The sequence below is a fragment of the Hipposideros armiger genome, unplaced genomic scaffold, assembly GCF_001890085.2.
Source record: "Hipposideros armiger isolate ML-2016 unplaced genomic scaffold, ASM189008v1 scaffold_3, whole genome shotgun sequence".
In the NCBI taxonomy this organism is placed as follows: domain Eukaryota; kingdom Metazoa; phylum Chordata; class Mammalia; order Chiroptera; family Hipposideridae; genus Hipposideros; species Hipposideros armiger.
The window spans coordinates 4243015-4266386 of record NW_017731353.1 but is presented as its reverse complement, the minus strand read 5'-3'; the positions used below and the strand labels follow the sequence as shown (position 1 = coordinate 4266386).

General features: G+C 54.4%; 1 protein-coding gene across 4 annotated transcripts in view; it reads right to left on the bottom strand.

The window, feature by feature from the left end:
* Positions 1-441: 441 nt before the first annotated feature.
* The window catches only part of ASS1 (argininosuccinate synthase 1), a 49822-nt gene continuing 26891 nt past the window's right edge, over positions 442-23372 (bottom strand). For all 4 annotated transcript variants that reach the window (XM_019638388.1, XM_019638380.1, XM_019638399.1 and 1 more), the window contains 7 exons: positions 21745-21835; positions 19309-19393; positions 18627-18691; positions 10681-10812; positions 5975-6131; positions 2146-2211; positions 442-732 (listed from right to left, as the gene is read on the bottom strand). In XM_019638388.1, the coding sequence (XP_019493933.1) occupies positions 687-732; positions 2146-2211; positions 5975-6131; positions 10681-10812; positions 18627-18691; positions 19309-19393; positions 21745-21835 (642 nt within the window). In that variant the 3' untranslated portion in view covers positions 442-686. The remainder of the gene's footprint in view (positions 733-2145; positions 2212-5974; positions 6132-10680; positions 10813-18626; positions 18692-19308; positions 19394-21744; positions 21836-23372) is intronic.

The following is a 23372-nucleotide window of genomic DNA, read 5'->3' as shown; positions in this document are numbered from 1 at the left end:
TACTTGAGGCCACTCAGCCATGGTAGGGAAGACTCATGTGGTGAGTCAAGGCCACCATTAGTTCACTGTGAGCTGCAGGCAGGACAGCTCCCAAGTATGCCACCTACACACTCCTTGGTCTCCCTCGTACATGTCACTGGGTCACAGTTGGTGACAAATGCCAGGTTGCTGCTCTAGGGTTGGACCCAGCTGGGTACTGTGGATTCCCTATTTTTTTGCTGGAGGAGAGAGGGGTCGATTCTTCCAGATAAACAGATTATCTGGCAAAAGGTGGCCTTCGGGAGCACTTAAACCAGGAAACACAAAGGTTGGTCTAAGAAAAGCACGATTGACTACACACACACACACACACACACACACACACACACACACACACACACACACTCACACACACTCACATACTCTTACCCCTGTCTCCGCAGAAATAAAGAAACCAAAGACTAATGTGTCTTTTTTTTTAATTGTCATTTTATAGCTCCCCACTGTATCCACCCCCCACCCTTCCCTTCCCTGACCACTTTTGCAGGCTACAGGGGAGCAGGGAACAAAGCTGGGGCCTGGCACCCCCACTACGCTACCAGCCCCGCCCCGGAGAACAAGTCACAATTACAAATTATCACGACAATTAGCGCCTGTACTTGGAGATGGGCAAAGTGAGGAGGCCCAGCTCCTCATTGTCAGCTGGTCTATTTTCCAGTGACCTTGCTCTGGAGACGATGATATTCCTTCAGCCTGTAAACCAGAATCAAAACAAAGAAAAATGTAAATTAACAATAACAACATGCAGTCAGTTCAATTAATTCAGGCAGAGCTGGGGTGGCGGGGCAGCTGTTTGTTAAGATGTGTGTGAAGTTGTCTTTCTTTCTGCCTCTATTCCCTCTCCCGCCCTGGCCCCTCCTGCTCTCCAATCAGGATAATGTAATTAATTTATCTTAGGGGGAAAACATTGCTTGTCATTGTTGAAGACAAAGCATTTAACTGGCAATGGGAGAAATGAAGAGGCCATTATGAAAACTCAGTGTGTTTGGAGTCATTTAAAAGGGTTTATAGTCATACAATACAAACAGAGAGAGGAGGTGGGCCGGGAGGTGGAGGTGACTGTTGGAGGGGAGGGTGCCCAGGGACAAGAAACTGGCTCTGGGGGAAAATGGTGGCTGTGTGCCCAGGGCAAGTGTCAGGGAGAGGAGAGAGAGTTGTGCCTTCTTCCCAACCCCAAGCCCCATGAGAAAGAAGTTGGTAATGAAGACCCAGCCCTGGACAGACAGCCCTTCTGGACTCGCTCTGCGGCTTCCTAGCTATATGACCGGGGGCAGGTTACTTGAACACTCTGGGTCTGTTTTTGGAGTTGAAAATTTGTGTAAGAATGCAATGAGACAACCTAGGAGATACCTGGGAATGGCTTAGTTTACAGTAGCTGCTGGCATAAATGACCGTTTGCCCTTGTGCATGCCAGCCCCAGGGCCATGCCCAGGCTGAGCACCTGCCACCAGGCACTGTGCTCTACCTGCATGCCAGGGTCTGGGCCATGTGCTTGATTTCCACAAACTCATACCAAATTTTCCCTGTACCTGTGAGGCAGGCACGGTTAACAGCCCCACGTGGGATTCCCAGGTGTTTGGAAGAGGTCTGAGACCACACTGTAGAGTCAGGATATGAACCCAGGTCTGAGTGGCTTCAGCTATGCGCCACCCCAATGGGCCATGGAGATCCACGTGGCTAGGATGGTTTTTAGCTAGACCTGCAGCTCAGGTATGGTGATATGAAGGTGGGAGCTAGCCAGGTGATCATCTGGGGTGCCTTTCTACCTCTCCACCATTTCCTTTTCTAACTTGCTCAGAAAGGGGCTCCTACTTGAGTCCCTGCAGCTGGAGAGGGGGGCAGTGAATGTCAGAGGCTAAGGGCAGGACCCCAGAACCTAGAGCCCCAGGGGCCAAGATCTTTTTGGCTGTCACAAGTGTGCCTTCTGGCTCCACTGAGAATGGGAGCAGGCTGGGTCCAAAGCAGGCAGTGAGGATGCCATGGGCGGGGAGACGGGAAGGTGGGCCTTGTCTAGGGCAGGACGGCAGTCAGCGGTCGAACTCCCAGCAGAGTCTGCTCCCCTAACCTGGGGGGCCTGAGGGCCCGCCGGGGCCCAGAGCTTCTCACCTCAAGGCATTGATGTTGATGAAACCAGTGGCATCGATTGGCTCGTAATCGCCCTGCACGTTCATGCTGCAAGGAGGGAGTGGAAGCTGGTTAGCACCCTGGGCCTTGCCCTTGGCACCCGAGGGACCTCTGGGGCCAGGAACGGCAGCTGCACAGATAGGCACGTCAGGCTTCAGCCCAGCCAGTGCTCGCCGGGTGATATCTTCCTATGACCAGAGTACCGCATAGGTAAACTGAGGACAAACATCCGAGTCATCTCTGCCCCTGGGGCTGTGGGGGTTCCGAGGAGTGACCAGAAACAGCTGATGATGTCCAGTGGCTGAAGGCCCGGGAGGCCAGGGGGCGCATATGGGAACAGCCTCAATTTTTGTCCTTCAAGCTGCAGAGGGGCCTCCAGCATTCATGGCAAGGTCTGCCCACTGTGTCACCTTTCACCCTGCTTGTCCAACCAGTGAGACCCTGTCTAATCTCTCCTCAAACCCGGGCACCCACCCCAGGTCAGCAGGTCATGAAAAGTGCCGGTCAACTGCAGCTGCACCCACGGAACAGGTATTTCCCCCCCATCTATGGTTTTCATGTTGAACAGCCTTCATCTTTCGGGTGCTGTCACTTAGCTGCCCTCTGAAACCCTTCCCAGCCTCAGCTGTTCAGGTCTAGCCACCCGGGTGTGCATCCTAGTGCCACCCCGACCATGACAGAGCTCAGGGCAAATTGATAGCCCTGCCTGCTGTCTGAGCTTCGTTCTTCCACTTGCAAAATGAGGCTTCATGTGACACGAAGTAGCTGGAACCTGGCACGTGTTTAGGACTCACGATTACATCATTCATTCATTCATTCATTCATTCGGGTATTTATTAAATACCTCCTACTGGCCAGGTGCTGAGGAAACAAGAGCAAGACAAGAACAGCGCCCACTGGGGGGAGCAGACGTAAGCAATCAATCACCCATCTGCCTTCATTAATTACGCCTGTGATAAGCTCTGTGGACAAGTTCAGGGCACTGTGGTCTCAGATCTGACAAGGCCACCCTCCATGCCTCCCCTGGCATGGAGGGGGGTTGCTCCCCTGTTTCTCACGGGCCCCTCCTTGTGTGCAGCCTTGAATCAGCCCCTTGTCCTCATGGCTGCCAAACTCCAGCCTCAGGACATAGCAGTTTCAAGGTTCTCCATGACAAGGAGGTGGCCTGTCCCCTTAGGAGCCTTCTCCAGAGAGGTGAGACTGCGGACGGCGCAGGGCAGAGGGAATTTGCTGCTTTTCAGCTACCCTGAGGCTATGCCTCTGACTGGCTCTTTGTGGATTGTGGACTTTTTACAACAACAAATGGGGTCTGTACACCCAGTTGCCCCAACACTTGTTCAGGTCTTGGGCTGTTGCCCTCCCCCCATGCCCTCGCCCTGACTTTCATGGGGCCTTGAAGCTGACACACAGTACTCCCACGCCCCCACCCTTCCCTCCCCTCCTCGCCACCTCACTGGCCCCTCCAGCGCTCAGGTAGGTGAAGACACTAGCGGCTGACCCACAAGTTCCCTGTAAGGGGACAAGATGTCAGACTTCAGAGGGGCTGCCACTTGAGCCCTCACCAGGCAGAGGAAAGACCGGGCCAAACTAAAGCACCAAATCACTTTTACAGACCTTGTTAGGAGTGCTAAAGCAAGCTTAACACGGCCCCCTTACATGTACACACAGACCGTGAACCAGCGAAGGACACCTGCTACTCTCTCACTGTGTGAATCACCCGGTCCCCTGTGGAAGGGCTCGGGGAGAAGATAGGAGCCCCTTCCTGCCTGTTCATCTGTCCTTCCTCCTCCATCTCTCACATGTCAAAACAAACTCCCCCACCCCTTCCCCAAATGGGCCCTTCCGGATGGCCCCAGCAGACCCTGCAAGGTGAGGCCCACATTCAGGGACAAACCTGTGTCACAAGGCTGCCGAAATGTTTCCAGAGGTGTCTCTCAGGAACTGAAAAACCTCCTTTTTAAAACTGGTTTGGGGTTGGGGGGGGGTGGGGTAGAAAAAGAGTTTACAATGATTTTTTTTTTTACCTCCCCCGACGGTCTACAGAAAACCTCTGTGCTTTTATTTTTGTTCATTCGAGTGGCTCTGACCTGCTCTATAATTACGTTACTTTCTACCTACTGTGCCGCGGCATTTCCAGCTCTGCTACCTCTCGCGGCTTCCTCGCTGGTCCCTGTGACGCTGTCACTCAAGGGCTTTCAAGTCAGCGATGTAGAAATCAAAAAGAAAAGGGAAATGGTCGGAGACACAGTGAGAATAAATGCTCCTGCTTTTCTCTCTTTTTTTCCCCTTTCCCTTTTTACTTTATTCATTTAATCTCCCCGAGTGAGACTGTAAGGCTTAATGAAGGGTTGGGCAGATTATTAGAGGCTGTTGATTTGGAGGGGGAGGGAAAAAAGAGCCAGAGAGAGAAAGAGAGAAGATAATTTGACATTTACCCCGACTGATCTAAACGGATTCGGTTATATTTATGGCTTATAAAGTGTTTAGAAAGATTGAAGTGGGGAGAAACTCAACATGGCAAAGAGAAAAATAATATTGACTGCCAAACAAAACTTGTACTTTAATTCTCAACTGGCCTCCAGGAGGGGAGAGCTGGCCTCAGCCTGGAACTTGAGTTCGTTGTGGCTGTCTGTCCCACAGGGGTCTGTTCCCCACCTCTTGTTTGGCCAGGTGACCTCCAAAGAGATGCCTTGCTCCTTGGTCAAGGCCATCTCTCATTCACGATGAAGACACAGGCACAGCTAATAGGCAACTGCTACCTCTGACCCAGCCCACCAGGTCTCTCCTATTCTCCTCGCATCCTTCTCAGTGACTTGGCCTGGCCCATTAGTGAGGAAGCCAATAAAGGTCCCCATTTTTGGCTCTCTTCTCATCTCACTGACTCTCCCCTACAGTCTCCTCTTGATTTCAGAAAACATTGAGATGTCTACCACTGTCCAATGTCCTCAACCCATGTTCTCCTCAACGCTAAACCCGTGCCCAATGAGAGAGTTCTCCTCGCCTACCTCAAAGAAATCCCAACCTCAAGAGCATGATCTCACCTCAAGAACATTCCCTCAGCTCAGTAATTGCCACCAAAGTGTACCTAGCTACTCAGGCCAAAAAAACCCAGGGTGATTCTGGACCTTTCTATCTCCCCGTACATCCAAGCCCTTTTCAGTCCACCTCCTAAATATTTGCCAAATCCATCTGCGTCTGTATTCCCAGAACTGTCAACCCGGTTCAAGCCACCAACATGTCCCCAGGGAGCCCTTGTTTCCACCCTTGCCAGCTCCCACCTTGCTTAAATCCATTCTCCAGAGCAGCCAGAAAAACCTTTGAAACACACAGGTCCAATCATGTCCTTCCCTTTAAGCTCTGGCTCCGGAACCCTCACACTCTGGCCCCTTGCCCCTCGAGTTCTTGTAGCGCCTGGGATGTTCTGGATTCTTACAAGGCTCAGAGCCTCTGCACATGACATACTCTTATCTTTTGGGGATCATCTCAAAGATGACTTCCTCAGGGAAGCTTCTCCACACCCCAATTATTATACCCAGCCCGAGTATCCTGTACCTCCTCACAACCCGGTGTCACCCTTCCTAATTCTCCATTCAGGTGATTGTGTGATGGGTGCCTTTCTCCTCATCTACCTGCAAGTTCTACAAAGGCAGAGGTGGTGTCAACCCTCTTCCTGACCTTCCCCCCCAATCCCCATGCTCTGCAAAGCACCCGACATGTGCTCAGGCACATCTCTGTTGAGAAAGCCAGTCATAAGGGACACTGGACACATGAGGGCATGTGGCAGCAGTGAGACAGGTGTGGGGGCACCTACCTCACCAGCTCCTCATTGTAGAGGGACAGTGGGGACTCCCGGCCAAGGATGTACACCTGGCCCTTGAAGACAGACACCTTCACCTTCCCTTCCACGTGCTCCTGCGACTTGGCGATGCAGTAGCGGACATATTCACACTCAGGGCTGTGCCAGAACCCTGTGGAGAGGAAAAAGTAAGAGACCTAGACAGGCCACCACGCTGCCGGCCTCGAGCCAGGGCGTTGGGGGGACTGGGGTTCAGGAAGGGCACCAGTGGTACACCCCATCATGGCCTGGGGCTGCCTTGTTCACTGCTGAGTTCTGGCACCATGCGCACTTGTAAACGGCCACATCAAGGAACAAGATTGAGGGCCCCCTCCTGTGACCTAGAGGGCTCCTGTGGGTAAGGAGGTGCCCTCCCTTGTCCCTGCCCTGCAGTCACCCCCCAAGGGTCAGGAGGAGGGGTGTTAACCCACTGCTTCAGGCCACAGACATTCAGGGAGCACCATGGGTCAGCGCTAGAGACACAGTGGTAAAGGGACCCTGTCCTTTGCCCACAGGGAGCTCAGTTTTACGAAGGCAGCTTTTCTGGGTGAGAAAGTGAGGCTCAGAAAAGTTGAGCAACTTCTCCAAGATCACAGGCTGCAGTGGGGGGCCTGGGTCTTCAGCTGGCCCAAGTGGAAACGACTCTGCTTCCCATGATCACCTTGGAGCTTTCCCGTGTCTGGAATGTCCCATCGGTGCAGGAGGTGCCTGACAAATGGGGTACCCCCCTGTTCCCCATGCCCTGGCCCCTGAGCCCTAAGGCCAGGGAGGGCTGTGTGTTCAGTCCCCAGCACTGGCAGGCTCAGACCTGTGGACAGCCTGCTCCATTCTAGTCTCTGCTGAGGGGCCGACAGGCGGGCTGGCCGGAGTTGGGGGAGGGACAGGGCAGCACAAGGGGTAGGGTTTCTCTGAAATGGAGCTGGGAAGGTGAGCCCACCTGGGCAGCTGCGGGGCCAGATGGCTTGTGATCTCCTGCCCTGATAAAGGGCCGGGTCAGCCCCGGGTCTGTGGCTATTGTCGGAGGCCTGGGCCTCTAGAGGCACCTGCTGAGGCTCTCCGTGGGAAAGGGGAGCAGACCTCTGGGGTGGGGGCCGGCGGCTTGCAGAGGTGGGGGAGGGCCAGGCAGGGAGAAAAGAGGTTGGGTTCTCGCTCTCCAGTGACCTGCCCTGTGGGTTCACATCCCAGCTCCACCTGGACAAGCAGCCTCTTGGTGCCTCAGTTCCTCATTTACACAATGAGATAATATACTAACCACTCACCAGGGGGTCGTGTGCATTCAATGAGGAGGCAGGCTAAGCTCTGAGCATTTTGCATTTGAGATTTGAACGTGGCCTCCACCAGGCCTCACGGTATCCAGGGAGACAGATACCCAGAATGGCAAGAGCCTGTCCAAAGCCACACACGAGATCCTGAAGTGCACAGGTCCCACTGAGTGCTCCTCCAGACCCCCGTGGGCGGGGACTCTGATGGCCCCCACCCCCCACCATGCCCCTTGTCCTGGGTTTGGCCATCTTTCTGACTAAGCAGGGGTAATTATATCATTAAGTTCCCAGGCTAGTAGACAGGCAGTAGATGGAGCCAGAGATAGGGGGACATCGACCCCTGTGGGAGCACCTGGCCTGGGCTTTATCTCAGGATCTCCCACCTCCATCCCACTGGGGTCTGGAGCTCAGATTTCTTTTCCAAGCAGATCCAGCCTGGGATGGTGGACAGTGAGCTTCCCGTGCTGCATGGGGGAGACCCTGCGAGTCCCAGGCCTGTGGATATGCTGTGGGTGGAGCCTGGGGCTGGGCCAAACACTGTCCTAATGGGGATGACAGCCCTCTGTGTGAATTGTACATTACACCCATTTAACTGCTGAAGAAACTGAGGCAAGGGGAGAGCTGGTGAGCTGTGCCTGCTAAATGAGATGGGCCCTGAAGCTGGGGTCCTGCCAGAACGACCTTGTGGGGTGGGGGCAGGGTCTCTCAGGATAGAGGCTGCACCTGGACGGAGGCCGCCTGTGCAAACCCCATACAGGCAGACCAGGAAATTTGGGAATGAAGGGACAGAGGTTGCAGTAACCAGGGCATCTAGGACTGGGGCCGAGGCAGAAAGGCTTCCTTGCCTCCGTGGTCCTATCTGTGCCCCGGGACCACAGGGGCTCCGAGAAAGCCAGGTGCCACAGCAGAGTGATGGGCTGCATCACTGAGGAGCTAGACAGAACTGGGAAGAGACCTGACCTGGTGTCCTTTACTTACAGGAGGGGAAACTGAGGCTCAGGGAGGAGACACACCTACCCAAGATCATAATCCCAGCCAAAGGTGAGGCCTCAGTCTCCTTCCTCCATGCTTGGAGACCACACCAGGCATTTGTAGTTATTTAACACATGCTGGAATAGCCTCCCATGCCAGGCACTGTTCTAGATGCTTTATAAATATCCATGCCTTAAGTCCTCACTTCAAGACAGGCAGGCTTATTATCCCCACTCTTCAGATGAGCTAACTGAGGCACAGGGAGGCTAAGTAACTTGGCTCAAGCTAACCTGTGGTCTCTAACATTTATGTGAGAAATCACATCCAACAGTCCCTCTGAGCTGTTGAGGGACCACAGGCTGGAGGCCTACCTTGACATCTACAGGGGCCTGGGCATCAGGGCCACCTGGATAAAGTGAATATTAATAGTAACTATGCAGGATAAGCCTTCACTGCCCTCGCGTCATTCCCTTCTTTACCCTGAGGTTTTATTTCCTTTGAAACCTCCTCATCACTGTAACTCAGTTTTGCATTTAGAGGGCTCGGTGGGAGACAGAGCAAGGAGGCAACCCCGGTGGCTTAGTGTAGAGGACCTTGGACCCATAGTCAGGGTCCAAGCTGTGCCTCCGACACCCGGGGCTCCCCTGTGCATGCTGCCAAGGCCCTTGATCACCCCTTGCTAATGGCCCAGACCACCTTCCCCTCCCCTTGGACCTCCTGGAGTGGCCAAGAACTTGGCCTCGGAAGCAGGCCTGCCCTGGGCTCACAGCCACCGCTCGGCAGCCGCGATAACTTGGACAAGTGTCTTCACCTGCCTGGGGCTCAATTTCCTCACCTCTGTGCAGCTGAGATTAGGTAACACCAGCCAGTGCCCAGTTCAGGGCCCCACAGCAGGAGAGGTGGCAGCCATTCTATCGCGGGAGGGAGGCTGGCTGCCTGCCCCGGCTTGCATCCGCAGACACCTCTGAGCAGGAGCAGCCTGGCCAGGTGCTGTCCCCTCCATCACAGCCTGCCATGTCTTAATGACTCTCCTACTTTGTAACCAAAATCCACCTTTCAGCATTGAAACCCCGTGGAGCAAGAGAGCCCGCAGGAGACAATGGTATTTTAACACCTGTCTGTACCTGGGAAGGGGGGACTCGGCTTCAAAGCTGCCGGAAACAGTGGGAGGGAGAAATAACCGCCAGCCAATAACCAGGAGTCCTCTCGAAATCCCAAAATGAGTTACTGTGATTAGGAGGTTCCAAAGGAAACAGAAACTCACGGTGGGGGAGAAGGGGACAAGGAAGTGGAGGCTTATCCCGGGGAGTTATTATTAACACTAACTTTCTCGGGTCCCCCTGACATCCAGGCCCCCGATGTCAAGGTCGGCCTCAGAGAGCAACCTGTCCCCCCAACAGCTCGGAGAGGCTGTTTGATGTGATTTCTTAAATTAGGGAGCTACAAATGTTAGAAAGCAGGGCCAGCAAACATTTTCTGGAAAGGCCAGATGGTATTTTAGGCTCTGTGGGTCATGCTGTCTCTTCCGAAATGACTAGACTTCTGGGAGCTTAGAAGTAGCCACAGATGACATGTACACGAATTGAGCATGATCGTGTCCCAAACAACCCATCTGTGGGCACCGCAATTCTTATAATTTTCATATGTCATGAAATAGTATTTAAAAAAAAAATTCCCCATACCATTCAAATATATAAAAATTAGTCTTCACTCACGGGCTGAATGATAGGCCAGATTTAGGGACCCCTGTTAGACAAGGTGAGGGATGGATTTGGAGTCAGGAGGCCTGGATTCCAACTCTGTGACAATAGGAAAGGCCTGGAAACTCAGTCTCCTGTGCCAAATGGGGAGCCACATACACTGTGTGCTAAGGTCACCCACCAACCGTTCCATGCGTGGGCTGGCCACGTGTCTGGCTCATGCACTGCCCAGGCGTGGGGCTGAGTTCTCGGCCATGGCAGCCTGTCCCCTGCTTATAGCTCCAGGTTCTACCTGACTTGGGGTCAAACCCAGCGATGCCACCTCCTGTTATGTAACTTTGTATAAGCACCTTCCACGTTGAGTGTCTTCATCTGTAAAAGGAACTGGCTGCGGCTTTCCTAGGAAAGTTGGGAGGATCCCTTGGGACCGCTCATGTCCCCACAGTGCCTGGCACTGGCGCGTGCTGCATGAAGGTTGGTTGCCCTGGGGACGACCCATGATGCATCCTTGGCCATGCTGGAGTCTTATAGATTACAGGTGGAGGGGGCAGTGGGCCCCTTGGGGGGACTGGTGTGTTCCCCTTGACACCCTGGGAACAGGGTGGGTCCTGGTATACCCTCCTCGCTTCCTCATCCCCTGTCCCCACTTGACCCCATTCAACCTGCATCTTTCGGGCTCTGGCCCTGGGAGGGGTGGATCTTGGGGAGGGTGCAGCTGGTTAGGGAGCGGGGGGCGGCGCCTACACACCAGTGTACACCAGCTCGGCGAATTTCAGGCCAAGGCCTTGTTTGATTTTGCGCACTTCCCGATCCATGGTGAAGGCCTCGATGTCTAAATGAGCGTGGTAAAGGATGGTCCCCGCTGGGGTCTCGTAGATACCTAGCCATTTTTCCAGGCAGGGGGAAAAGGAGAAAAAAGAGAGAAACGCATGAAACCCAAACTGTCAGCAAATGACAAAAAAAAAATAATAATGACTCGTCTGACAGGAGACAAGCCGGTTGGACCCATTCACTCCCAGCTTGCTGCAAAATGCATCTGTCATTATGTTCATGCTGGGGCCACGACAGTCCACTCTGCGGCTTGTGGAGAAAATGTCTGGATGCCCCCCTTTGAAGAGGCCTGCAGACGTTGGAAAATGACAGGGTTCGGAGCTGTTCCCCCTCCTTCCCAACACGTGCCCACCGGCCCGCGGCTGAAAACCTGTAATTAAACCGACTACGGTGGAGCCCAGGGCCCCAAATATCCCTTCCTCCCTTCCACAGGGGAGCCAGGGGAGGGGCAGCTGTGCACACACGCACACACACGTGTACGTGTGTGCACACACATGCCACCTTCACCAGTGGCTCCCCTGCAGCCATGCCTCTGCAGAGAAATCCTGACCACCGAGGTGGAGGGCTTACAATCACCTGTGCCGACCTCACTATGCAGGTGGGAAAACTGAGGCCACGAGAAGGACGGAGCTGGAACCTGAGCCTAGGCCCTAAGTCCCTGACCAGTGCTGTCTGTGGCGCTCTGGGTCAGTGGGTGATGGGGACCCAAACCCACAGTCTTGTTGAGTACCCTCTCTGTCACCTCAGGTTCAGTTCCTCCATTTGCTAAACAACCTGCTTGGACCAGATGGGAGGAAGCAGACCTGGGAGGAATGTCTGAATAGTAGCGCCACGTGACATTTGAGGAACCAGTTGCCATGTGCACATGGCCAGACTCCCTCTTGGCCTAACAGTGTGGCCTCTTGAATAAAGTTCAGGTGAGCACGTACACTGACCTTGGCTAAACCTGCCTTGTGCTCGCTGTCCGGGTGGAGGAGGGGCAATCCTGCCCCCATCCCCATGAATCCTACCTTGAAAGGTTCCTTTCTTCCCGCCACATAATGTGACAGCATTAAAGGGACAAGTTTTCACTTACCCTGAAAATTTACCACTATCGTCTTTCCACACTGGCTGCTTTTTAAAAAAAAACAAACAGAAAAGATCTGCACACCCATGTTTGTGGCAGCATTATTTACAACAGCCAAAAGGTGGAAGCAATGGAAATGTTCATCCGTGGATGAATGGATACACAAACTGTGGCATATACACACCATGGAATATTATTCAGCCTAAAAAAAGAAGGGAATTCTGACACCACGCCCAACATGGATGAACCTGGAGAACCTGGAGGACATTATGCTGAGTGATGCCAGCCAGGAAAGGACAAATACTCTATGATTCCACGTTTATGAGGTGTCTAGAGTAGAAAAATTCAGAGACAGAAAGGAGAATGCTGGGTACCAGGGGCTGGGGTTGGGGTGGGGGTGGGGGAATGGGGACAGAGTGTCAGCTTGGGAAGATGAAAACGATGGGTGGACGGTGGGATGGCTCCACAACAGTGTGAATGTACTTATTGCCCCTGAACTGTACACTTTAAAATGGTTAAAATGGTAAACTTAATGGATGTATATTTTACTGCAATTTAAAAAATCCTTTTAAAAAAATGCAAAAACCAGAAAGGGTATTGTTTTCAACTTGAAATCCAAAGGGGACGTGGGCAAGACGGAGTTGGCGCGATGAGCCAGAAATTTCCTCCTGACAGCTCTTCTAGAGTCTGATCTCTAAGTCTGGAAATTACAGCAATGTGAGAACTGTTAGGATCTGCCCGGTGCTGTGGTCTCCAAGCTTTTAGCGGTAAACCCAGTATTCAAACAGTCTCAGGCAGAAGCCCAGCATATAGAATAGATAGCCCAGGCCCGACTCGGGCGAGCAGAGGCCCCTCTGTAAACCCTGGGCTCCACCAAGCAGTCTTTCAAAGGCTGATCTGGCCCAACGTGCCAATTTTACAGATGGGGAGACTGAGGCCCGGGGAGGGAAATGACTTGCCCAAGATGCCCAAGACAAGCCTCTGGGTCTCCATCTCTGCTCCAGGATGCCTCTTAGGGCCTTTGGCAAAGGGATCAGGTGCTTACTGGAGCATGAAAGGAAACACACAAGTCTGAGGTGCTATGGCCGGGAAGATGGGCCTTCTCACTGTGGCTCTGAGGGTCCCTGGTCTCAGGGGACATATGTGTCAAAGAGACCAAGTGCTGATAGACTACAATGAGCCACAGAAGAGCCTGTCCCGTTTCACTTGTCCGGCCGTGGCTGTACCAAATTTAGCTGTGACCTTGGGGGAAATGCACACCCCCAGCAGAAAAACACCCACGTCCCCGTGTGTACGCAAGAGGCCCAAGCCCTGGACGCCCTAGGGAGTTCCTCAGGCCCCCACTCGACCTCATCCTTACCCTGGTAAACACAGTTCTAACAGCTCTGTTTCTGCATAGAGGCTCAGAGCCACAACCCAGAAAGGGGCTAGAAAGGCTGATGGAGGCGGAGATGAATGGATGGCTGAGAAAAGCCACTGCTGACAGCAGGAGGGTGGGGGTGGGGGACGTGGGAAACCTATGAAAACATACAAGAACTCAGCACCAGAGTTGTTGGGGCTACTCTTTGGGGGCAGCACAGCACCACAAACAAGTGGCTCCCGATGGTCCCAGGCCACCAAGAGAAGCCCAACTGTTCAGCAGTCTGTTTACAAAGATAGACGTGTGCAGAACGTTTGGGAATATCTGCCTCCAAAATGCCAGAAATAACCACAATGCTAAAGGGGTCCATTTTCAATTATCCTAGAGACTATCACCAAGAATAAAGTCATTTCCCAAGAGTCACCTCTAGCAAGAACATGACAAAGGCCTGCTGGTCTGCTTATCCTGGCACATACTAGGAACTCTGTATTTATTGGATGGGAAACGGGCCTTCTAATTATTAGTTTTGCCACATTTTGGAAAACCCCAGAAACTTCCACAGCTCGTCCTTATGTCAGCACAGACGGTAGCAACAGCACCAGCCTGGGCAGGCCAGTAGTAGGAGCCCTCACATTCAGCTCCTGGGATCTGGCTGCTTTCTTGTCCTTAGTTGGGCCAGCAGTGGAGTGTGGTCCAAACTGTATTTGCAGGGCTGAGGTTGGGGACCAGAAGCCCCACACAACTTATACCTTTATAGAGAGTACCCAGCTTTGCTGTGTGACCTGGGCCTGCCTCAGCCCCTCTCTGAGCCCCAGGCAGCCTGTCTGGAAAACGAGACGATTGCAATCGTCTGCTGCTCTTCCTTCTAACTTCCACCTTCCTGAAGGTAAGCACCCAGACTCACTGTCCCCACAGTGCAGATGCAGACTGATGGTTTTGTCTCTAGAACACTGTAGCCAACTCCCCAGCATGACCTCCCAATAGTCCAGAGAGGGAACAGCACTGGTGGTGTGCAGGGTTTGAGGAAGATGTCTATACTTTCCAGCGAGGAAAGGCTACGACTTGCCCAAGGGCCCCCCGCTGCTGACACCTCATAGCAGTTCCTGAGGAGCAGAGCAGAATGCCTGGTAGGCATAGCCAGCAGCCCCCCAGCCCGGAACCAGCTTGGTGGCTGTCAACCCTCCGAGGAGGCAGCCGTAGGAAGAGATATGGGCCAAGAAGAAAAGCTGCAGCCATAAAACACACCAGCACCATTAATATTCCTGCTCCTTTTCTTAGAAGGTGTTAAAGTTAATTGTGTCTGATCAAAAAGCTTGTTTTCAGGTTGCTGCTGTCGTGTGTGTGTGTGTGTGTGTGTGTGTGTGTGTGTGTGTGTGTGCATTTTAAAGATCTTCCCTCTCCTCTCCACAGGGGTAGGGGGTAGAAGATTTCTGTGTATTTCTTCTTGGAAAAAAAAATGACTTAAAAAAAAAAACAGTGACAGAAACCTGATGCTAAAAGACTAGGGATTTGGAGCTTTTGACAGTCGGCATACAAACTACTGCGCAAAAAGGAGGAAATGACAGCTGAGTCTCGGTGTCGCTGTGGAAGAGACGACAGACATCTTCGGAGTGACACGCACAGCGGCTCCAAGTGTCTATTTTCATTGCCCGGTGTTTACAGGAAAAAGACAGAGGTGTCAGCAGTTCTCCGTGGAGCAGCTTCAATCACACCATAATTACTGCCAAGGGGAGGGGTGGGGACGAAGGGCAAGGAGTTGGGGGGGCAGGGGTGGGGGAGAGGGGACCAAACAGGAAGCGGTGGGGACCACACCAGCTGCTGCCACTGAAATTCTTCTCATGTGTTCCCGAGGCTGGGAGGTTAGCCTGGATTGAGCAATTTGGCAGAATTGAGTAAGTTCTGCCAACTCAGCCAGGGGTCATGGGGTGGGGGTGGGGGGAGGGCACCTGGACCAGAGGCCCTGGTCCTTTGGGAAAGCAGTGTCCAGAGGGAAGGATTTGGAAAGGCCAGGGGAAGGGAGGTTGGCTGGAGCCCAGTGGCTCCCCTGTTAGGTACCAGGGCCAAGGAGAGAGGCAGTTGCCATGGTGATGGGGAGGCAAGTGATGGTGGGACTCTATCTCCTATGCTCCTGGTGCCCCGCAGGCCCCACCGTGGGAATCAGGGTGGGCCTCTGACCCTGGCTACCCCAGGCCTCTGGGAGTGAGAATGAATGCCTTTGCTATACAGGTCTCCCTCCACTTTTCATCTGGAAGGTTCCATCTGTGCAAAGCCTCTGGTGGGTGGGCAGGTGGGTAAATGGGCAGGCAGCCCCTGTTCCTTCTTAGCTAGAAAGTAGAGACGTAAGGAGGAAGTGAGAGAAGAGGGGAGAGTGGGAGAGAGATGGGAACGGTGGAGGGAAGAAGAAAGAAAGTGGAAGGGAGAGTAGAGGAAGAAGAGAGAGCAGGCAGTGAGGAAGAGGAGGGGGGAGTCAGTGGAGGAAGAGGTGGCGGCAGGCAGAGGTGAGTCCTGAGAGGCAGGGCTGGGAGGAGAGGAGCGAAGGTGAGCGGAGGACGCGGGCTGGGTCCTTCTCTGCGTTCCTCCTGCCTGCCTCGCACCCCCCTTCTTCCCCACTGATTTCATTTACTTCACTTAATTAGCCCCCCTCCAGAGTTAAAAAGATAATGTGATAATGACAATGCGAACAGCCACAATACAGCGAAAGCTACTCCATCTGCAGGTTCCCCAGCCCCTGCCCCTCTGACCCCGTGGCCCCTAGTGTCACTGAGCCGGCCACCCCAGACCCAGGGCACTAGCACTGTCCAACTCCCTAACCGACCCCCCACCCCCCCCCGTGCTGAAAAAAAAACAAGCCCTTAACAAGTTTCAATTATGGGCTTTGTAAAATCAATACAAATGACATATTCCTTCGTACAATGAGATACGGACAATAGCATCTTCCTGTTCTGGCCTCAATATAATTGGCAATTAACAGCTTCTCCCATTACTGTAGGCTTAATAAAAACCTCGTCATGGGGAAATTCATAATGCCCCGACGTATTGTCCCCCTCTTTTCTTTCTCACTATGAATTATCGGGAGTGGAGAAGTAAAAACAAGATATCACCCTAAAATTAGGAAGCGATTTTCTTCTCTCACCCCCCAACCCACAGCGCCAACTGCGGGCCAAGAGCTTCTGTATGTGACCTGCACACAGCCCGTTTCACAGCAAAGAAGCTGACGCTCAGAGACCAGGTTGCTTTCCCAATGGTGATGGAGCCGGGACGGGGACTCGAGTCTGGCACCAAAGCTGCACCCTTGCCACCAGCCCTTCAGTGCGTCTCCCCAGGTCTCCAGGGGCTCGGCCCCTATCAGACCTGACCCACCACCCAAGCAGCCACCTGGGTGCCTCCTGCCTTTTTCTACCACCCCCTTTCCCCAGAAAGCTCCCACGCCACCGTCTCTATGCCACATTCTACCAGTCGAAGCCTGTACTTCTGCCGCCTCCAGGATGTCTTCCCAGAATAGCTCAGTTCAGGTCCTTATGGCTATCTCCTTCAGTTCAAGTTTGCTTGGCTCTCCCCACCTAGCAGGATGCCACTTCGCAAAGCAACCTAAGGCCAGCCCTTATCTTTCCAGTAAGGGAAGGCAATTCATTTTCACCATAAATGCTACTCCTAATCGCCTGCAGCACTGAGACACATCCACAATCAATTAGTGATGCCTGCCATGGGCATGGGAGGGACATGACAATAAGTGCCAAGGTGGACACCTCTGGGCCTCACTGACGGCCCCCAGAGGGCGCGGGCTGCCTTTGTCCTTTCAGCATCCCCCTGGGGCCACAGCTATTTATGGGGCACCTCCACTGCACCAGTTCCTGTTATTACACACAGGTTCGACCTGGACCAGCCCCACTCCAAACTTAAGCTCTAATCCTCTCTGGGTCTAGGAGCCAGTCCTGGTCCTGCCACCAACGTGCCTGTGACTTTGAGCTTTGGTTTCCCAGTCTGTGAAAGGAGGGTGCTGGTCTCTGGCTCCCCAAGGTCCCTCCCAGGTCTGCTTTGGACGCTTTACATTGTGCTGGCTCCCAAGGGCAGACTAAGACAAAGGGACATTTAATCAGATGTTAACATAGGGAAGAGACAAAGGTAAGAGAGGATAAAAAGGAGCAGCTAATTAGTAATATTGTTCTCTGGAGAAGGCCTTTCCCAGAGTTTCAATTAGGTTGTTTCCAGAATAGCTGCGCCGAGAAGAACCACATGAAAGAGGCCAAGAGGCTGCTTCCACTCCCTTCTCCCCACCCCTTCTGAGAAAAACCCAAACAGGTCAGAGCCTGAAGGAACTCCCTCCCCCACACCTACTACTGTACATTACACCTGGGGAAACCGAGGCTCAGAGACGCTAAGCCCAAGGTCACTGGCGAGGCAGGGCAAACCCGGGGCGAGAACGCCAGCATCTTGCCTCCCACACCAGCATCCTTTTCCAAAAACGCTGAAACCTGGCCACCGGCTCTTTGGATTTTGGAATCTTAGTGAAAATACCCTGAAGGACTATTCCTTGGCCTGGTTAGTTGTGTTATCTTTGTAAATTGACCCTAAGCAAAGTGATCTGAACAACCCGCCAAACAGGGGGCCTCAACCCCACCTCCAGTATTTAAAACTTCAAGTGCCCTCTTTAGGGGCTCTAGCTGCTGAAAGCTTGCCCCCTCCCTCTTAGAGCTCGCCACGTGGCATTGCTTTATCACAGAACCACAGGGAGCTGAGATCCCCTGGTGCAGACGGGGAAACTGAGTCCTCGAGGGGAGAGTGTGGTTAAGAGTGAGTGACAAAGGGAATCCCAGGGCTCTGTTACTAAGAAAAGACAGAGGCACTTGCCTGGGCACCAACCTCTCCTCCCTCCTGGCCCAGCCAGAGGAGGATATGAGCCGGGCAGCCTAGCCAAGGGGGCAGCCCTTCTACGCCCAGGCAGAGTCCTGCCCATTTCTAGAAAAAGCCCCCCACCCCCCTGAGCCATGCCTGACCCTGGGACAGACCCTCAGGCCCTGGCCGTTCACAGCGCAGCCCCTAGCACCCACCCCTGGCAGGATTCCCCCTGCCAGGCCAGCCTGCCTCCTCAGCGCAGCCTCAATGACCATGACCACGAAATCGGCCCGGCACAGTCTGCCACTGAACCTGGCCGACCCTCCCAGGGCACAGGGGAGCCTGACTGTCTCTCTCCTCAGAGCTTCTCCTGGACCCCCAGGCTCCTCCCGGCCCTCGGGATAGCTCTTCTCACAAACGCTCTTGGAAGCCAGTGGCAAAGGGCCGCCCATACCCACCTCACAGGAGGGAAACTGAGTCTGGTGGGGTGAAAAGACTTGCCCAAAGTCGCTGATGTAGCGCCGGTGTCGCAACGCCGAATGGCACGGGGACCTTAGGGGGTTCTGGGAGCCAGCACGCCCCGAGGGGTGGTGAGCAGACTCACCTCGGGACTTCATCCCAATGAAGCGGTTCTCCACAATATCAATGCGGCCCACGCCATGCTTGGCCCTGTGGAGAGGACAGGTCACTTGGAGTCAGGTGCTGCCACAGGCTTGGTGTCAGATGTCACCCACCCGGCTGCCACAGTTTGGGCACATCTGAGCTGTGCCCACCCCAGAGCCACATGCAGAACATCAGGCACCATCTCAGGATCCAAGACTTAAGAGGACATCTGAGCCAGGTCACCTGGTCCAACCACCCATTGTACAGGTGGGGAAACTAAGGCCCAGGCTGGGGACGGATTGCTTGGGTCACACAGTGAGTTTAATTTGCAGCTTCCATCACCTCCGTCATGGGGCCTTTCATGGCACCAGCCCTAACCACTGCCCCTCTTTCTTTCTATCCTGGTCTCAGATCCGCCGAGAGCTTGGAAGCCCCAGCCGAGCCGTCCCTAGGGGTCTGTAGACCCTCTGGGGTTGTTACCGTCCAGGGCTGAGGGCCCCCGGGCCTCTCCTAGCAAACCAGGAGACATCACACCTGTGGGATTGTGCCACGGCTGCCTGTGGGACACAGACCTGTACTCCCGGCTGCTAGGCCTCGGGCGTGACCATCAGCTGCAATGGGCCGGATCAGTGACTACTGGAGACAGTGGTTTCCTAGGAGGCAGGCAGGGCTGAGGCACTCACCCGATTTCATTCAGGTACACGAAGAGCTCCATGGACGTGCGGTGGGCAGTGCCGTCCGTGACGTTGGTCACCTTCACGGGGACCCCTAGGGGTGGGAGGAGAGGGCGGTGGGCCTGTGGGCCGGAGCTCAGCGGAGAAGCCTGAGCCTGCCACCCCACCCTCTCCCTCCACCCGCAACGCCTTAAATGGATGTGACAGATATGGACTCCAAATGAGTCCCTGAAAAGCCCTGTGCAGGTTGAGGCCTGCTGGGGGGAGAGAAGGGGCGAGAAAGCCCCCCAGAATGAAAGGGAAAATGCAATAAAAACGCTCGCCCCCACCCTTCCTATTCTCTTTGCCCCTTTTGCATTTAGGGGCTGTGAAATTGGAACCAGGCCCTGAACTAATTGAATTTCACGCTCCACCATTGTCTTATGCCGGGAGCACCTTCTGTCCCACCAGTTACCCGGGGGCCCGCCCGGCGGAGGTGCGGCTGAGCTCACACACACACACACACACACATACACACACTCACTCACTCACACACAGCCCCCTGCCACGTCTGTCAGGCGGACCCCCGTGCCCCCGACCCTGCACCCCAGACCCGCACGCAGCCATCTGATTAATGGGGGTGAAATGGTGCCCGCTCCATGAATTCTGAGAAGTCGGGTCTGGGGTGGCAGGAGGGCAGGAGGGAGGCGGCCGCTCGGGGAGGGAAGGGCCGAGTCAAGGGGAGGGTGGGGGGGGCAGTGGGTGGGTTCGGGGTTGACTTTGAATAGCAAGGGGCACTTTCTCGAGCGGTGTGAAATGAGCAATAAATGTATTAGGGGACTAACAAGAGAGCTGTAACAGTGACAAAGAAAAGCTGTTCAAAGTTGGCGGCTAATCCCCCACCCATCTGCCCAGCTCATTACCATGGAGCCTGCGATCGGGTGCCAATCAGGGCTCAATAGCGGCTTTCGAGTCTTTATTAGCCAGGCGCCGCTTGGAGGGGCTTTGCTCAAGGCGCTGTCAGCCTCCTCATTCTTAACCCCCATTTCCAGGGGTTTTATAACTTGGTTGTAAATTGCTATTAAATGTAAGTCTGCCCAATAATGAACCTTAAGCCCCTCTTGCCACCCCCTGCCTCTCCCCTCCCTTTCCCTCCCTCCCCCGTCCTATTATTGCCTCCTTCTCCCGGCCTTGGACGGGGCCTGCCCCAGAAAGGGGCTGACATTGTTGGTGCTGCTGGCGCAGAAAGCCTCTTAGCCTTTAAAATAGTTAATAATTAGATTAAAACTTCAAATAAATTAACTAGAGGATGAATGGAGAGTAGTCGGGGAGGGTTCCTCTATTTTTTTTTTCCAGACAGTCCTGAAATCATTAAAATGGATCACGTTTCTTCTCTGGCTCAGCCTCGGGGCCACCCTATCCCTGGACCAAAGGCGGCCAGAGCCTGTGTCCAGGACCTGCCACTGCCCCCTGCCCACCTCCCACCCCTCACTGCTCTCCCAGGCTCCTGGGGGACCTTCGGACGGAGCTGCCCGGGTCTGGCCCACCATCTTCTCAGAGATGATACCCGAACAGGCCACATGCCCATCAACCAGACCTGGGTCAGACAGAGTGAGCACCAGAGGGACTTAGCGCTATAGCTGCCTTTAGGGACCTGAGACCAAGGACACTTAGGTCCCCAAGTGCCGTGAAATTCAAGGGTTTGAACAGATGGGGAGTGATGAAAATGTCCACTGTCTCGGTCAAGGAGCCGGGAAAGGCTGGGAAGAGGCGGGTCATTCAAGTATGAACAGCCTCCACGCCCTCACGCCCAGCACCACGTCTTCCAGGAAGCCTCCCTGGTTTCTGCAGCCTCCTGGAAAGGTCCTGTCCTCTCCCACCCTGAGCCTGGTCCTGCTCTCCTCATTTGAACCCCAGGTGGGGGGTGGGGGGCGTGCAATGTCAAGTAGTTGAGGACTGACTACTGAGGCTTTAGCTGTGGGGTCAGAGGGGCCCCCGAGGCCAACTCTCTAAGTCTCGCCATTTACTGAGTACTTCCTGGTGCCAGGGCCAACACTTCCCATGTAGACCTCATGCTACACCATGAAACCATGAGGGAACAGGGGCTCTTTTATCCCAGTTTATAGGTGAGAAACCTGAGGCCCAGGCAAACTGAATGACTTCCTCAAAGTGCCAAAGCAGCTGGCAAGCAGTCGCTTGGACTGAAATGCTCTCACTCCTCGCCTGGTGCCCGTGAACTGGTGGACGGCAGTCGAGGGTGCCTTCCTCCCAAGCCTGGAGGCTGCCATGGGTCGTGCTACCTGGGGAGGGTGTGGTTGGGAACCCGTGGAGCCCCTGCCTGAACTCTGGCCTCCAGAAATGCAAGAGGAACGCAGAGGGCTCGTGCCCAGGCTTCTAGGCAAGGAGGAGAAAGGAGTTGGGGCACCAAGAGTTCACTGCCTCGAGTCCAGACGGGTGGGCACCTACCTTTCTTGAACTCGATCTCCAGGGTGTCAGGGGCGTTGGGGGCTTTGCTCGGGTCCTGGGTCTTTGTGTAGAGGCCTGGAGGCGCTTGGTTCTGACAAAAGACAGAAAGAGGAGGGAGGCGAGGTGCTCAGAGCCAAGCGGGGCCATGCCAGTCCCTGGACACCCTGCTCTGCACCTCCTGCGGAGATGTGCACCCCTTTGCAGAACTGGGGGGCTGCTGGCACAGTGCAGCAGGCCTCTCAGCCCCCAGCCCGTTGCCAGCCCCACTTGCCAGGGGCCTGGGAAACAAAGGGCTCAAGAAATCAGACAATTTTTCCCCTCAACTTGATCTCATCTTTTTCTTTGACGCCCCCACAGCTGGAGGTAGAATAGCAGGAGAGAAACAAGTCAGGCAGGAAAAGTGCGACTTTGGAGGCAGAGAGGCGCCAGCAGCAGCATTTGGAGGGCTTCCCGGGAGCGGGCACGCACGCGCTCGCAGACACCCAGGATTGGGGTTTATTCTGCACTGACCGCAAAGCTAATGACTACGCGTGACCCCAGCAGGTGCTCCAGCAAGCCGAGCCGTCCTCGGGGTCCCCAGGGTTAATACTCACAGGGAGAAAAGGGAAGCGCAAAGCAAAAACCCATTTGAAAACACATCAACCTTTATGTATATTTTTTTCTCGGGCGTGTTGGAAAATGGGCCTCTCATCTGGATGCAGCGGTGGAGGGGCGGCTGACTGCCTGGAACTCTCCAAGCTCCTGCCCGCCTTTTCAGCCCCCACCCCACTAGGCTGCGGCTTGGACCCTTGCCACAGTGGGGACAGGGCCTCTTGGGCCTGACTGCTCAAGGGCCCCCCCCTATAGACACCCCAGGCCCAGCTGTTGTCCACCTGCTGACATCCTGGGATGCGCAGTCCCTAAACCTTTGCTTTCAAAACCCTGCAAACATTCACGTGCCACTTTCCATCTGCAGTTTCTCTTCCATTCTCAGCAGCCCTGTTTGGTAAGAAGGTCAAGTGCTGTTACCCCATCTACAGATGAAGAAATAGAGGCCGAGGGGGAGGGGCTGTAGCTGCAGCCCAGAGTTCTGTGCGGGCATGGACCACTGGGCACAGGGCAGGGGACCCACGAGGCCCTCAACAAAAATGTGCTGGATTTCAGAGTCGTGGAAAATACCCCGAAGTGAGGAGTCAAGACCTCAGGCTGCAGGGACTTGGGCAGCGGGCTTCACATTCTTGAGCCTCAATTCCTCATCTGTAAAGTGGAGGAAATGATACCTGCTGTTGACTCTCTTACAATGTCAGTGTAAAGACAGTTCTTCATGGACATGAAAATCACCACAAAAACGCCAGGGAGGCTGGTGCGGGAGGGAAGGGCAGCTGGAGTGGACTCCTGGGAGTGCCCCACTCCGGGACAGGAGGGCCGTCAGAAGTGCCTTGGGTCCCTCACCTCCGGTCACTTTGCCTTTTGGCTGGATGCGAGGGTGAACGACTGTCCCATCCCTGCACCCTGGAAAAGCCCTCAGTCCTGGGCACACAGGGACTGTTGGTGCTTCTGGTTCTCCTGCTGAGCTCAGACAGGGGCTGCGTTGGAGCCCCCCTGCACCTCCGAAGTGCTCCGTGACTTGGGGCCAGCCACATCCCTTC